The sequence below is a fragment of the Pipra filicauda genome, unplaced genomic scaffold (genome assembly GCF_003945595.2).
Source record: "Pipra filicauda isolate LSUMZ 115617 unplaced genomic scaffold, ASM394559v2 scaffold13_size5146498_pilon, whole genome shotgun sequence".
NCBI classification, from domain to species: domain Eukaryota; kingdom Metazoa; phylum Chordata; class Aves; order Passeriformes; family Pipridae; genus Pipra; species Pipra filicauda.
Genome location: NW_024103874.1, coordinates 1140736 through 1157508, shown reverse-complemented (window position 1 = coordinate 1157508; position 16773 = coordinate 1140736). Strand labels below are relative to the sequence as shown.

General features: G+C 41.2%; 1 protein-coding gene across 1 annotated transcript in view; it reads left to right on the top strand.

Annotated features, from left to right (window-relative positions):
- The first annotated feature begins 1607 nt into the window (after positions 1–1607).
- LOC113982423 (formin-F-like) overlaps positions 1608–16773 on the top strand; it is a 34994-nt gene continuing 19828 nt past the window's right edge. The window contains exons 1-5 of the mRNA XM_027710650.2: positions 1608–1773; positions 11940–12044; positions 12655–12741; positions 14730–14903; positions 16313–16461. Of these exons, the coding sequence (XP_027566451.2) occupies positions 1738–1773; positions 11940–12044; positions 12655–12741; positions 14730–14903; positions 16313–16461 (551 nt within the window). The 5' untranslated portion in view covers positions 1608–1737. The remainder of the gene's footprint in view (positions 1774–11939; positions 12045–12654; positions 12742–14729; positions 14904–16312; positions 16462–16773) is intronic.

Sequence of the window (16773 nt, the reverse complement as noted above, 5' to 3'; positions counted from 1 at the left end):
AGTGAATTAGTTGCTATTTTATTTTAACCAAATGATTTGAGATAGCTATCAAAGAAACATATTTCCCATGATTTCTTTTTCTAGTTTAGTAAAAAATTTCCAGGTTCTCACGCTGGACATAGAATAGTCAGAATTGAGAACATTGAAAGAAAATCTTTTATTAAATATTCCTACAGAAGATCTGGGCTCAGTCAGGCCCTGTTACATTATTGGCCTGTGTTGTTAACATTCTTTCAAAGAATAGGACTGACTTCTAACCAGTTAAAAGGATTAAAACCTGTTTATATTATCATATATTGACCTTCCGTTTAATTTCTACTGCCTTAAGTAATCTGAGAGAGTTAATTCCTAATCCTTTCTCTCCCACTTGTTTGATATTGGGGTCTCTCTTGGGTCCATTTGGTTCAGTGAGTGTGGGTTTAAAGGCTCTTGACTGTGGGGCTGCCAGAACCTGCCCTGAGGCACAGCTTTGAGGTCTGTGTCTGGGATGCTGACAACCTGCTGCAAGGTGAATGTGTTGGTCAACTCTGTACTGCGATGTTTTCCTCAGCTCGTCTCTGCCTTCCAGCCTGAATTTGCCTCTTTTGGCAGGTAAATCAGTCCAGCTCCTCAGTGGGGATCCATAACTGCATCAGCTGAAAGAGCAGGTGGGATTTATAGCCATGGGTGTGCTGGGCCAAGCCAGCGACCACTCTCAGCCCAGAGTGGTCCATTGGCACCTCTTCTGCACTGAACTTCTCAACTTCCCGTGTTTCTATTAAAAAGCTGCCTCTAGACCAGCAGAGGAAGGAGACTCGTCATCAAAATGTTTCAATTCCTGTCACTTCTTAAAAGCTGTGCTTTGCAGGAGATACTTCCTAGCTTTTGATTTTCCCTTTTGCCTCCATTTGGAGGAGAAGAAATGTCGAAATATGAAGAGTCCACTTTCCAGCCATGTCTGTTAATAACTTTTAATCTCCAAATTGATTTCAGTATGGTTTTGTGATGCAATAGAAGCTGCCTTATATCAGTGGGAAAACTGAGGTATATTTTCCCTGTAGCTGCTGAACAATTTTTGTCATAGTCAGGGTTAGATTTCAGGAATGTCCTACTGGTAATTCCCTCTTCTAATCACTAGACTCTCTCCTCCAGTACAGAAACCAAAGGCAAAGTTTGAAATGCTCTTTGTCTTTACAGGAATCTGGTACATTAAGCTGCAGGTGCCTTTGTGCTTTCATCCAACATGAACATATTCATGCTGGAGTTTGAAGACGTATTAAAGATTGTTGCTGTGCATAAAAACACTGCTGGGAAAACTGAGCACTGTATTTGCAGTTCCTCAGCAAACTTCATTACATTTAGCACAAAATTTGTTTGGGCAATTAACGTGTTGGGTGTTCTGATAAATTCAATGTACAGTAATAAATCAAATTTTCAATATTCATGGCTTGGTGATTTCAGGAAGTCCCCAGAACATAAATATCAGTTCAGGAAAAGCAAACAAGCAACTTCTACATTTCTTTTGTCTTTTCACAGAGCTGCCATAAGGAAGCAAAGCATCATTATTGTTTCTTTCAGTTCTCAGCATAAAAGGAAGTAACACTTAATAAAAGCCATTGGCTGCAAGATTTCATAAGAGAGAGAGAAGCAGAGAGAGAGAACGAGCAGCGTGGTGTGGAAAAGCAGGTGTGATTCATGAATAAACTGTACTTTGCAACCCTGTAGGATACTGATGAAACAAATAGAATTTTCACAGACATGGATAATACAAGAACACAAGACACTTTTTCACAGGTAAAGGCAGAAATTGTTGTGGCTTGTGTGAAAGTGCTATTTGTTGTGTGTAACTGGAGAAGGCATTTCAGAACCTGAAAATGACTTTGTACTTTACTGGCAAGGAATTTGCAGTAGATTGTTTGATGTAATTGATTATTATGTAATGTAAGCTCAGATAGGTCGAATATTTCAGAAAGGGTTTGCAGAAGATGTGGATGAGACAATATTTGTGTGTGCTTTATTCTTAAGAAAGTTGAAACTTGTGAGGTTTTCCTGATACAAGAAGAGGGACAAAGAGATAAAATCAGTCTTTCTATTGCCATGCTAGAGAGGATTTATTAATACTATGTATTATCTGTGCTAAAAATTTCCATAAAGTAATTGGAGGGGAGAAAAAAATGGTTTATATTATAGGCAAAAGCAGTCTTTTGATAATCACAGTGGAATCTGAAGTGACTGATATGCCAGAATTGAATATACATCAGCTTGCAGCACTATTGGATTTGTCTGAGTGCCTGCCAGATACAGTCTTGTAGCATTCTACCTGTTTCAATACTTGGGTGTTTGGAAGTCTATTATCTGGAGAACTGAGTAGTGGAAAACTCCTCTCTAAGTCTAACTAGGACAGCTGATGGGATGTATTGGCAGAGGCTCCCTGGTGTGTGACCTGGAGTAAAGAGCAATTAGGAAAAAGGATGATTTTGATGCACACGGGCTGAGAAGGTGATGGAGGGGTCTGACTTATCCTGGGCAGCCACCAAGGGGGGCTGGGGAGGATCCAGCCCTGTTTGCATGGTTCCACTTCTTCCCTGAGTATGGGATGTCCACTGGACAGATTTTCTAGGCAAGACTCTGGACAAACCCAGAGAAGTTGAAGGGAGAAAATAAGTTTCTCCTATTTATTGCTCTTTGGTTTGTCAAGGAGGAGGAAGGGACAGGTGCCTGCCTTTGGTTGTCTCCACACAACATCAACCTCCTTGGCCTTGGAAGGTTTGTGCAGAGCAGTGTAACAGGTGATCCAAACACTGAGTCCTGGAGCCTGACAGAAGTGAATTGCTGCACCTCAAGTAACAATACCTGAAGTGTTATAAAATTGCAGGTCCCATCTGGCTCTGTTCAGTGTCCTGAGGTGCTGGGATCTATTTGGAGAAGCTGTTGACAACAGTGGGGTTGGAAAGGCACATATCCAGCCTGGGAGTGTTTTCCCTTTCTTTGTTATCTGAAACCTGTGTGTTTATTGCTTGGCACCAACACACAGGCACGAGTGGCAGTGATGAATCATTGCTCTTATTTCTTACCTCAGGTACTGCTGGGGAGGTTGGGGACAGCACAGATGTGGAAATAACCAAATGTTTGCTACGAGAATGGGCTTTACATGAATAAGAATCTGAAAACAGGAAACCACAACCAGATGGTGCCACTTCTCACTCTCTTTCACTCCCCAAAGCCTGCAATAAAGCACATGTACAAAGCTCAGGTTGTACAATCACTAAAACATTTGCAAAACTAAACTGTGTCTGAGAAAAATGTGTGTTTTAAACTTTTTGTGGACTCCTTTCAGAACTTGACTGTATGCCTTCCTGAGGTTTTTCATGTAAGTCTTCTGAGAGCTGGGAAGATCAAGGTGCAAGGTGGAATGGCTGTCAGATCTTTTGCTTTCCACCTTGCCTTACTTTAATCAGCTACTTTAAAGTACTTTATCCCCATGGCTTTCCCCTACAATTTTTGTTAGACTTTTTGTTAAAGGCCACCTATCTTAAGTGATTGATTTTTTTTTTTTCTCCCCAATTTTTATTTCCCTGATCTCCTCCAAGGTACCTTAAAGCAGATTTTCGCTGTATACTTACCAAGGGATCAATTCCATTTAAATAAGGCCAAATGATCCCATATCTTCAGATATGTATATTCATGAACATGTGCCCAGCCTTGGGAGCAGCTCTTGTAGCCTTTGAGATGGGCTATTTTTGAAGGACTCTAAACCAGAAATGTGATGCTTTGCTGATCTCTTGGGGCTTCTGATGTTTTGGCTGTCCAGAATCTGGTCTTTGCAGTTAATGTCAAATGTCAGCTGGTGCCTAGGACTGGAGACTGTTCAGCTCCCTTGGTCCTCCTGGCTGTCTGGGGGTTCTGCAGTGAGAAAAGGGTGAGAAATGCTCTATCAGTGCATGTGAGTTTGAGGCTGTACCTGTCCTTAAAGCCAGGATCACTTGGAGTCAGGCTAAAACATCAATATGAGCATTCTGTGTGTGAATCAGAGCTCACCTTTGCTTGATCCGTCTAAAAACACCTCAAAACTTGGGAATGTGTTGAAAGGTCCAGGGAGGCTGCTCTGAATTTTGATGTTTGCTGCTTAGCAGGAAGTAGCCCATTAAACAAAGAGGGTAAGAAATGCCTGTGGGACAGGGATAAAGCACATCCTGAGGTATGTTCTCCTCAGGCAAAGATGAAGCCCCTCAGTTAAATTTCCCACCACTGAGCCATTTGGAGCTCCATCTGTCCCGTTTCATCCTCAGCATTGTCCAAGTTCCTGAAACTGGGAGGACAATGAATATTGCCAACCTTTTTTTTTTTGGATAGAAATTATTCCCTGGGTTTAAGAAAGGACCTTAAAACTCACCTTAAATAGATGTCCAGAGAACTGTTCCTGAGGAATCTGATCCTATTCGGAAAATGTAGTGTCTTTTTGTAGGCAAGTATTCAGAACATAACATTTATACAGACAAGGATCATACTCTGCTAAATCTGTTGGAGATTGAGAAAGAGAAATAGCCCATTTTTACCTAAACATTTTACTTGGATGATTTATTAACAAATCAGAATCCTGGGAAAAGAAAAAGTTAGGTCAGAAATTATACACAAGCAGGTGGATGCTCTTTGGGGATTTTCCATGAGCTCTCAGACTGTGTTTTGATCAGAGCATAATGAAAGGTTTGTTCATTAAATGTTCCACCTAATTAATGTAAAATTCATGGAGACCCTGGATCCTCAGTTAAACGTGCATGAAATCAGTGTTACATTCTCTGTGTTGCACTTCATACTCTTTGCTTAACAGGTGTTAACTAAAATGATCTAATAAACCTCGAGTATAATGAAATGAGTCTTGTTCAACATTTAATAATTTTAGCAACCCTGTTCTTGCTTGATATGAATCTTTCTTTTACAAGACATTAGGGCACAAGATGAGATTGTAAGCCTGTGAGCAGAAAGATGCATGTTTTCCTCCAAAATGATTAGATGTTGCTGTTAAATAGCCCAAGATTAATTTGACTACCATGCTAATAAGCAAATATGATAATCCTCAATAGTTCTTATCACTGTGGATTATTTTAATTACTGTAGCTAAAGGCATAGAACATTATTATTTTAGTAACTAACTGAAATATTTCTATGTGAGCCACCTTCTTTATTTCAGTCTATTTTGTATTACAGCATTTAAATTATACCTCAATACACCAAGAAATTGCTAGGTAAGTTCACACTTAAGTATTGTTTTGAAATCAAGTATAATTTAAAATATTCAGGACACACTGTGTGCTTCTATGGGGGCAGGACATGGAAATCAATGGGAGTTTTACTCTTGCACTGAATGTGCTCAGTGTAAAACTATCCCTGAAGGCTTTTGAAAATCTTCCTTTAAAATTGCACGTGCCTAACATGAAGGAGGGTTTTCCAGGGACCATCTTTGCATTGGAAATAAACACTCATAGCCTGGGTGAAGTTTTCTAAAAGCTTTAAATCTCTGACTGCCACTTTCCCCTAAAAGGGACACTTTGCAGTGAAACCACCTGTTCTTCTCACTCAGGCTTGGAAAGTGCAAAACAACTGTGGAAACTGTGGTTCAAATGAGGAGAAGGTTGGGTTTGGCACAAAGCACCATCCAAGGCTTTTGCACCCCACAGTTTCCATAAATCTTTTTCTTTATTCTTAAAGATGCTTAGCAGTGGGAGATTGCACAGTTTTCCCTGGACAACTCAGTGTTATCCTTACTGTTTTCCAAACCTCTTTTGCTGTAATTTAAACTGTATTTCCTCTCATCCCATCACACAGGGAGCAACCTGCTCCTTTCCTTTTTGCAGCAGTTGTTTATGTACCTGCAGGTCTGTGCCTGCCCCAGCCTTCTCTGGGCTCTGAAATCCAGTCCTTCCTCTTTTCAATTGCAAATCACGTTTTTCCAAAGCTCTCATTATTCTCATTGTCCTGAGCTGGACTCCTCCAACTCTTTTCTGGGGGCATGGAAAACTTCACACCCTATTCCAGCAGAACCCTTTCTCAGTGCTGAGTGCTGCAGGAGGACTCGTGTTTTGGCTGTGCCACTGCCTGAAACCTCGCTGAGGAATATTCCCTTTTATTCCAGCAGCAGGACGTTTGTAACTGGTGTCACTCTGCAAGCTGCTTTAACTTCTGGGTCTTTTTCTGCAGAAAACATGTGCTTCAGCCAGGGCTTGTGAAGCTGGTAATTCCTGCTGAACATCAGGATTTTTTTCCCCTGCTTGCTGAATTATATATTATTGCTTCTCTCATTTGTCAAGGCTGTTTTGGATTTGAATCCCCCTCTCAACCCGTCTGCAATTCTTTTCCACCTTCGTGTCAAAGTCCATGAATTTAACAACCAAAATCTCTAGTCAATCACTGGATCACTAATGAAAAACTGAGTAGTACAAAGCAGAGTCAGTCTCCCGTGCAACACCACTCAATTTATCCTTTGAGTTTCCACAGTGAAACTCCAGTAATTACTTTCTGAGTGTCATTTCCTGACAAGTTCTCAGCGCTGCTGGAGCAGGAGGGTCCATGCTGGTCTGTTAAGTGGTGATCGAGGGAGAATCTGAAGTGTTTGCTTCACGTGAGACCTATAACTTATAAAATGTCAGTTTTTCAGGGGGAAATGTTAAGGCTTTGAGATTCTTCAATATGGTGATGTTTTCAATACTAAAAATAGCTGAAGTAGTTGGTATTGCACACTGTGCTATGCATGTGTCACTGGGCACCAGTTTACATTTTAAGTTCCTAAATATTTTTGGAAAAAGCTCTTTGAGATTTCTTTGTTGTTATAATCAATCACTCTGTACCCTTATATCAATAAGAAATGAATTACAACAAAATATCTTCAGGTTCCTCCAGCTCCTACTGAAAGCGACAGAATTTCCAGTGTTTTCAAGGAAATCAAGCTACTGTTTGATGAATACCTTCTTCTTTGGATAAATGTTGACAGATACTATTCAGCCCGATATAGACCCGAACAAATAATGCAAAACATTATTATGGATGGATAATTTATGTGACGAATAGCAGCTCTCTTTGACAAATAATATTAGTCTGTCTCTAGGACTGGCTACAGAAGATGGTATTGCCACATCAAAATATCACATCAGTCACCTGTATTGATATTCCATGTAAATGGCCAGTGAAGGCCTTTCAGATACCCAGACATAGGAAACAGCCACTCCCCTGTAAATAAATGGGAGCACTCAGTGCACTCTGGGCCAAGTTCAAACCTGATGAAAGTGAATATATTAAGAGATGAAAGTTGATAACACCAAACTGGAACTTTAAGACAACCCAAGTTGTGTCCACTGCCGTTAAAATCTCTTAAATGACATGTTCAACATGCAGGTAGAATGAGTTCAGCATAATCCACTGTAAAGTAAGCCAGTGCCTTTGATTTAACAAAAAATAATAAGTGTTTTCTTTGGAAGCACAGCTTGGAAAAGGAAGTAGCTACTCTAAATTTCATCACAGGTCAATCACTGCATCACATCCCAACTCTTAGCTTTAAGCTTCTCTACTCTACTTGCTTAGCAGAAAGTGTTGTGCACTGTAGCTGGGAGGCACTGAGTCAACAGAAAATCCTCAGAAGGCTTTACCTCAAAGACATTTTATCCTGCTGTTCTGGATAGAAACCAAAATCTTCTTTTATTGAAAGCTGTATTAAAAAAACAGACTCCAAAATGAATGAAAACATGACCTGGTGCTGGATAAAAGATGTGAAGTGTGTATGTTACTCCGGGATATTTCTGGCTGCGTGGACAACACCAGCATTCAGATTGATGCCCAGAAGTTCATGAGATCTCTGTAAAGCAACATGTAGCCACTACTTGACCTTTTTCTCTTGTATTGAGCCCCCTTGGAGCACTGACCTGAGAAGGGCTAAAAGGGAGATGCTGTGGAGCACAGAGTGTGAGGAACAGGCTCCCTGAGCCCAGCCCTCCCTTCTGGGCCCTGCAGAGCCAGGAGCTGCTGTGTCTCCTGCTCCTTGCAGCGAGTAGATGAGGATGTTCAACACTGTTAATGTTTAACAAGGACAAGTGTAAGGAATCCTTAACAGCGAAAAGCTTCACTAGACTTGAATAAAAATCACTCCTCATTTGCACAGGGAGCAGGATTTCTGCATGGCTTGGTTTTGTTGTCACAGGAAACGATAGAGCTGGGTGCACATTAGCTATGATCTTCTCCTAAATAATGCTGAAATAATGCCTCAGCGAGTTGTGCCAATGTTTGCAATGACTGTGATCCTGTGCAGGGCTCACTGACAGCCAGGGTTCTGGGTGTGCACGTGCACACATTCCAGGAGTATTTTTGCATTAGGCTGCTGTCATATTATGATGATTCGGGCAGGATGGTCCACAGAATAAGGATAAGCTGAGTAAAAGCCACGTAGCTCAAATTCCTCTGCGGGTAGCGAAGGGAAAGAGTTGTCAGATATCAAGGCAGGTTGAATTGCCCCCCCTGGAGAAGCTCAGGTGTCTCAGGTGAGTGCACAGGAGTCACAACCATCCTGTGGCTGCCTGGGAGGTGTGAACAAGTGTGTATTAAAGGCTGAGAGTCAGAAAGAAAAGGCAGAGGAACATGTTTGCTGTGCTATCCTTGAGCAGTTACCCATATCCTGTGTGCCTTCCACTGCCTTACTCAATCAACTGTGGATGGCTCAGATGATGTGGCTTTAACCCTTCTTTCTTGATTTAGTCCCAGGAAGGTCAGGGGACCTTTATGGAATCATTACAGTGATGTTTCCATGGTGTGGAGACTACATGTAAAACCCTCCAGGAGGTCCTCTGAGGGCTCCAGTGAGACTGGTGCTGGGTAAATGGAGAGGGGCAGGAAGCCCTGGAAGGGCTCATGTGCAGTGCTGTGTTGGCAGGTGCCCAAGAATAAGCCAGAAATCTCCTGTCTCACCATTAAACACATTTAATACCATGTCTAGGCCAAAAATATAAAAACCTCACCTCTCATTCCAGAGAATATCTGGAGCCCCACACTCTTCCTTCAATTGTGCATGCTGATTTTTGTTCCAAATCACTTGCGTGGCTGTGCTGAATTTTGGGTGGGTGATGAAAATTTAATCTGTGTTAAACAAGCTGCTTTAACCTGGCAGGTAAATGAATGCATTATTAACACAATCTCATGTATTTCCTTAATGTGCCTGCTTTATAATAGAAGCATTTAATTTTTTTCTAAGTTTTGTGATCCAGCCTTGTATAAAAACATTCTGCTTGGGTGTCCCAGTCACGTTCTATCAGGCAACATAGCACAGACTAACTTAGTGGCATTTTGGTGGATAATATGACAAATTTTTTTTCCTTTTAAGAAAAAAATATAACCAAAACAAACACGAGAATGAACACTACAAAAATCGTGTCATGCTGAGAGAAAACTCCTGCAAATACACAGTGATAAAGGTCAGGATCTGTTACTCAAGTCTTGTTTGCAAGTGAAAATACCATGTTAACGTGTGGCTGTCAAAAACCTAAGTGAGTCAAAAAGACTTCTGACAAATAATTTTGACAGTTCTCATAAGCTGAAAAGTGCCTTTTTTGCCTCTCTTGTCTTTTGAAATGTTTCCCTCCTGCTTACAGATGTGCAGAGAGAAAGAGAGTTAACAGAGGCAGTAAAACAACAGAGTGCTGTTAAAAATAACCTCCCCAAAGCACTGCCTCGTGTGGTCTCTGGGGAAGGGACTCTGTCAGTGGTCTAAGTTCCTAACTAAACTCTCTGAATTTGAAATACATAGAATTATTTGTTTCTCTCCTGTAAACATTGCTTTCTTCATACATCATCAAGCAAATTAAGAGCTGTTCCCTGTTGCTTTCATGTCTTGGGCAGAATTTTATTCTAGTCTGAAGGAGACCTCGGTGAAGGTAAGAAGAATGAAGAGTTGAGTACTACACAGAGCCAAAGGTGCCTTTCTTTCTACAATTTTTTTAAAAGAAAAAATATATTAAAAATTAAATTTGAAAAAAATTGTCATCCTGCTGCAAAAATCTTTGAACCCTTCTCCATGTCAAAAAGGCCTAACAGGCAAAAATACTCTACAACTTCCTCTCAAGAGCTGCTATCCTGAATAAATAGGATCTTGCATTTTAAAGCTGGCAGAGCTTAGCCTTAAGGAAACTATATTTTTCAATCCAAATATATCCATACTCTTGTTTACTCACCCAGAGCCTGTTCAGTGGGGAATTATCTTGTTAAGATCTAATCCTACTCGGTGCATGTGAGGTTGTAAATATATGGCCGTTTAAAATTCAAATAGCGAATGTGGAGGTCATTGTAGGAAACTCCTGTGCCTCTGCAAGTGTGAATGAATTATCAGGCTGTTTTCCTGCTTCCCTCACTGTTCACATTACTGTTGGCAGCTAGGAGCTATGCCATAAGTTACCTTTATATTAGCATTGAAAATTCCAAGGCTTTTTAAAACCAAAATATTTCTTTTACTCCCGGTTTTATTTGTGGGCTGTAAAAACAGTGTGTCTGTCGGTCAGACACTGGTTCAGATTTTAGAAATCTAGTAGGCTGAAGTGTGGTTGCTGTAGCATGGTTTGAATAAAGGGAGAGAATATGTGGATTTACCACCTCTGGGGTGGGACCGGTTATTTTTATGTGCCCCATCAGACCTGTGTCAGGTGGCTGTGGTGCTTGGATGGGTGGAGGTGTTCAAGAAACACAGCCCTGGAGGTGTCCAAGGAACAACTGGACGTGGCACTCAGTGCTCTGGTCTGGGTGAAAAGATGGGGCTGGGTCACAGGTTGGATGATGACCTTGGAGGTGTTTTCCAGCCTTGATGATTCTGTGATTCTGAGAGGATCTTGTGCTGCTGGGCTGTTTAGCAGAGGATGCTCCATCTGCAGAGAGACGTAGCAAGGGCAGGTGCCTTGTGAGCTCCAGCTCCTTCCCAAGCCTCCTGCCCCTTCCTCTTGCTCCTGCACAGCCTGGGGTGGGCTGTTTGCCTGGATGCCCACCTGGAAGAGTTTGAAAAGGATGATTGCAAAGAAAGACTTCACGGCAGTAACTCCTCTCCTGGTGGTGAAGTTGTTCTCCCAGGGGAGGGGAACATCGGATGTTGTAGCTAACTGAGTAGTGGAGCTACTGGATAAAATATCACGAGTTTCTGGGCTCTGGTGGTAAAACCTACACATTCCTTTCCAATTCCCGATTCTACTGCTATTGAAGAATGGATATCACACACGGGAGCTCTTTGGTCTGTCTCAAAGGAAGGTTTATTCCTGCTACAAAGTCTGTGAAAGAGCTTTGCCAGTGGTGTAACAGCTGTAGCTCTGGGTCTCTGGTGACTCCACTTGCCTTTTTTCTTTGCTTGGTTCCTGTTTGCCATTGCAGTCCCCACCTGGTTCTCTCAAGAGTGACAGAAATTTGTGTGTAAGCTGGTTGGCAGCACATGAAGCTGTTTTGGTAAAAGAAAGGGGAAGTATAACACCGACTTGTTAACGTGGTTCACTAAGTTCATGGGACAGCTGCACCTCCTGCTACCAACAACAGTTTGCCCCCTCTTCACCCTGAAAATTTCAAAATTCTCCTGATTTTTCTTTCAAGTTATCTGGTATACAGGACTTCACACTCAGGGTAAGACACAGGAGAGCAAGCAAAATTGATGTTTTCGCTTCTTGCCAGACTCTAACTAAAAAAGGTTTCCCCCGGCAGTTTTATCTCCAGATATTACCACCCCATCCCCTAAAATTGTAAAAACTCCTGTGTATTTGCTATCTTGTGGACTTTTACCAGGTTTCAAAGGGAGTTTCTATTTGCTGGGCAGGTTGTCGATAGAACATAAAATATGAATGAAATTGTAATTTTATGGCAGACACTAGAGCTGTAACTGTCACGAGCCCTCTGTGTCCTCCACATCCACATGAAAAAGCAGTCTCTAAAAACATTTGGTTGACTTTTTTATTTTCCAGTTAAGCCAGGAAAAGATCCTCAAAATTATGAACATGGTGAAAAATAAAGAAGTGAGCATTGAGGGGGCTTTGCATTTGGCACAGAAGGAGGTGTATACTGAGAAGGTAAGGTCACTCCTCTGATCTGTTTTGCGAGATATTCAAATGTATGAGCACTAGGAGCATGTCTGTACTGTTTTCAAAGGTACAATCCCAGCTTGTGCAAACAAATGCACTCAAGTTTCTAACAAAACAGGACATGTACTGATGGCTGATGGTGCCTGTGTCCTATGGAATGGATATTCCGTGTCGATGCCGCAAAAGGGGCAGGAACACTTTCAACTATCCCAGGTTGCTCCAAACTCCTTCCAAACTGGCCTTGAACACTTCCAGGGATGGGGCAGCCACAATTTCTCTGTTCCAGGGCCTCACCATGCTCATAGTGAAGAATTTCTTCCCAATATCCCATCTAACCCCACTCTCTGCCTGTGTGAAGCCATTTCCCCTTGTCGCTCCCTGCCCTTGCAAACAGTCTCTCTCTATCTTTGTTAATGTGATTAAAAAAGGCCAGGAGGATGCTGCTGTGCATCTCCATGTGCAATTCTTCTCCAGAGCCTCTAGAGCTGTTTAAACACTGTCTACTGAGGGACATTTCACCTGAGAATGTGTTTGGATTTGAGTGGACAAACTTTAGCCCAGAGCTGGATGTATGGCTGATTTCTGTTCTGTTTTTCAGGATTCCCAGGATTTGTTGACTGGATCACAATTTAACTTCATTATCTACAAATACAAACACTATCGGTGGCAGAAGCGAATTTTGCAGGTAACTTGAAAGATCATCCCTTTTGGAGCAATACATAAAAATATATTATGCTGAAGTTGCTGGGTTAATGTTAGTGGACAGCTTAAAAAAAATCCTGTGGTTCAGCAGCCCATCAGAGAGGTGTAAGATAGTGAAAAAAATCTCTACTTTTTACACCAGAAGTATTCTGAGGGTAATATCTGCCATTCCCTGTACTGAGGCCCCTGGGAGGGCTGTGGAGGGGACCTGATGATCTAAGAGGTTATTTCACCACCGCAAAACATGAGTTGTCCCCAGGGTGATGGATGATAATGGGCTCTGCCTGGGAGTTGTTCTTATTAACTACCAAGAGTAAATGCATACAAGTGATGTAAACACATCTAAATATCTGTGCCTTTTGACAGGACATCACTTCCACTGCACCCACTAAAACCTTGGGAAGAAACATTCCTGGGATACTCAAGGTGCATTTGGCAGACTGTGCAGTTTGTCTCTGGTTACTCTACCCTGTGAATTGTTTTTTGGATATCATGAACCCTTAAGACTTTATTGACTTGCATGATATTAAAGCAAACTTGTGTTGACAACACCTGATGGTGATTTGATTCCATGAAGTCAGGGACAAAGGGTTCATGTTGTTTCCAGGGACCTGGATTTCACTGAGTTTTCCTGTAGTTTTGACAAAATTTAAAAATGAGCAAGTCCAAATCACATATGCTAGAGGGTATTTTTTATTTACTACATCTAAACTGTAGAATGTATAATCTCCTTATTTCCCTCAACATCCACCACGTTTTGGAACTAAAAGATTATTTCTTTAGACATAAAACTGATGGAAAAAAATGGAGAGAGCTGTAGTAGATGTGGAAGTTATCAGTCTGTGAATCTGGAGTCATTTAATTTCAGTTCTCTAGTTTAACAGCAGCCTTCAAAAGTCAGAGATAATAATGAGAATGGTTCTGCTTTGAAGGTTTCCAGCTATAAACAGAAGGCAGGGAAAGGCCACAGTGTGGGCATTTGGTTGGCATGGGCAGCACATACAAGTTTTTAGCCCTGCAAATATAGATTGGGCAGTGGAAGAAGAAGGATCTCATCTTGAAGCAAACAATTTTTAATTGTTATAGCCATGAAACTGCACTAAAGTTATTTTATTGGCTATTATTACTCCACCTATTTGTACATATATATATGTGTATAAATAGAGAGGAAGGGATTTTTTTACTTGGGCAGGTAGTAAGAGAACACAAGGGGAATGGTTTTAAACTAAGAGAGAAAATTTTTTACTCAGAAGGTGGTGGGGCCCTGGCACAGGTTGCCCAGAGAAGCTGTGGCTGCCCCATCCCTGGAAGTGTCCAAGGCCAGGTTGGATGGGGCTTGGAGCAGCCTGGGCTAGTGGAAGGTGTCCCTGCCCATGGCAGGGGGTGGAATGGAAGGTTCTTTAAGCTCCTTCCAACCCAAACCATTCTGTGATTCTGTGTCAAAAACCTATATGTTAGGCAAGATCTAAATCAACACACAGTAATATTTATATCAGAAAATAATCCCTCAACAGTCCCCTCTTTTCCTAACATGGAAGCTGCTGCTATAACCACCCTCACAGCATTTCAGTGCTGGGGCACAGGCTGAAGGAGTAACTGAACCTCTGCTGGGATGGTCCTGCCATTAGTTCTTGCTACCAGTGCTGCTGAATGGGAAGATTCTGCACTGGGTTGTATGAGACAAGGGGAATTTAAAAACAAGTAATGTTTCAGAGTGATAAATTGATACATATTCATCAAAAGAGACAGGGAAACACATCTGCACGGAATATCTGTTTTGTAACTAAAACAAATATTCTATTACCATACAGTGGTAATTCCATCTTGATGATGGAATGTCATTTTTTTATCCTATTTATTCTGAGCTGGTCCTTTCCCTAAATGCCTTTGCATGGTGATATTGGGATGTTGTCTTTGCCTTTCTGTGACAAGAAGCGATGGAGTCAAGTAATGAAGAATCTTCTATTCCAGATTGATTTCAACACAAGGACCATTTTTAACATTGAAAAAGGAATTATTAAGAAACAGTTCCCTTTCTCTCAAGTCAAAGCCTGTGAAGACACTGAAAGGAGGCGCTTCAGCATTGTGTTTCATGGGCGACAAGATTATGAGCTGGAAGCTGTGTCTCTTGATGATAAAAGGAAGGTAAGTTTTTATAATGCCATGGACAGATTGCTATAAATAACAGTTGATGTGCTGGTGGTACCCAGCAGGTCCCAATCATTGTTATGCTGTGCTTTGTGCGAGCAAAAAAGGAGAAATGTCTTTATTCCGTGTGTGTTTGTGCTCAGAACAAAGGGGACGGGAGTTCAAGATAAAGTTTGGCCTTAGGATTTGGGCACAGTTCACTGGGACTGCAGATGTAAAGCCAGCTCGAGACATGATATGAAAGTGGATGCAGTTCTGCAACTACACCTGGAATGTAACCCCTCTGAGAGTGGATGAAAACAAGCAAAAAAACCCTGGTGATGTGTACAGTTGAATCTTAATTGAAACTTTCTAAGCAGTTTTTATTCTCTGCATAAGGTACTTCTTAAAATGCCTGCTTTTAATAATGAACAAGGTCATCCTGATGCTGTGAAAAGAAGACCTAGTAATTAATCTTTCACCATCAAAAGAAGCTGAAATGACACAATTAGCAGAGGAATGAAGTCTAGGTACAACTAATTGTTTAACTGAATGATTCAGTGTTGCGAGATTTTGTATGAGCTGCTTCACTTTGAGATTTCAGCTCCTTTTGAGTTCTACTGAAACATGAGAAAGCCAAGTCATGAGCTTTTCACCTGAATGCAGGTGTCCAGGGGTGGGCAGCTCTTGGAGTTTGTGTCGTTGAATCCATCCTGCACAATTTAGGATGAGGTACAAAATTTAAACCTCATGGAAGAATTTGCATCCAAACTTCTGCTGTGACTCATTCTTAGGGGGCTTTTTTCCCCAGAAAGATTAATTCCCTGCAAAACCCAGCGATTCACCCCACATGCAGAAACCTTTCTTCCAGATGAGCAGAACCTCGTGGTTGATTGGCCTAATTTTGTTCAAAACAGATTATTAAGCAGAAGAGCTCAAAAAGGAACATGTATTTAGTAATAAGAACATCAGATATGGCCCTGTACAGCACAAAGAACTCTTTAAATTCACACTCACCTTAATCCATAATATTTTCCACTGTAGCCAAACCTTCATTTTGTACTGGGTTTGTCTGAGGTTTCCAACTTAATCAATCGGGTGCTACTTGGACTTGAGCTGATCTGAACAGACACTTTGTCCTAGATTGCTTTGTGTATGAGTTAAAAAAGTAAAGTTTTACAGTAATCCCTTCAAAATAAAATTGTATTCTCCTTACACTGATGGGTTTAGAATTGTGGGCATAAAGCCAAATTGCAGTTAAGTAGTTTAGCATAAATTACTTATTTTATGTTCATTTGTTTTACCTATTTGGCTGCAGCTTAGAGTGTTGTCTGTCATCTTTGGACTTGAAAAATCCAACTATTGATGTCTTATTCAAAGGAATTAACATGGAAAGTATTCTCTCTCTGCTGCCACTTTTTGTCTAGATAATATACCTCCTGAGCAGAGTTTTACAGAGCAATTCATACAAGAGACCAGTGGAGTCCTGCTCTGGGAGACCTGCAGAATGGGATGTGATACATGAAGGGCTGCTGGATTTGCAGCAGAACACTTTTGCATCCACTGAATGGGTGAAGTATGAACTCTGGGCTGTGGATTTCGTTAAAATTTCTGATAAATGCATTAAGACTTTAATTTGCTGATAATGAGTTAATTATTTAATTGCTTTTGAAAGTTAAAAGGTGGATGGCAAATCTGCATGAGATGGGAACATTAAAGTAAACTTTCAGTGCAATAGTGGTCCCAACAAACCAAAGTTCTGGTGTGTGCTGGAGCCTGCTGGGTCCATTAGCAACACAAATATGTAATGGTGATGGTGCTCAGAGGGATTTTAATGGTGGGACTTTATGTTTATATCTTTATTTTTCCCTCCACTCTCAGTAATAAG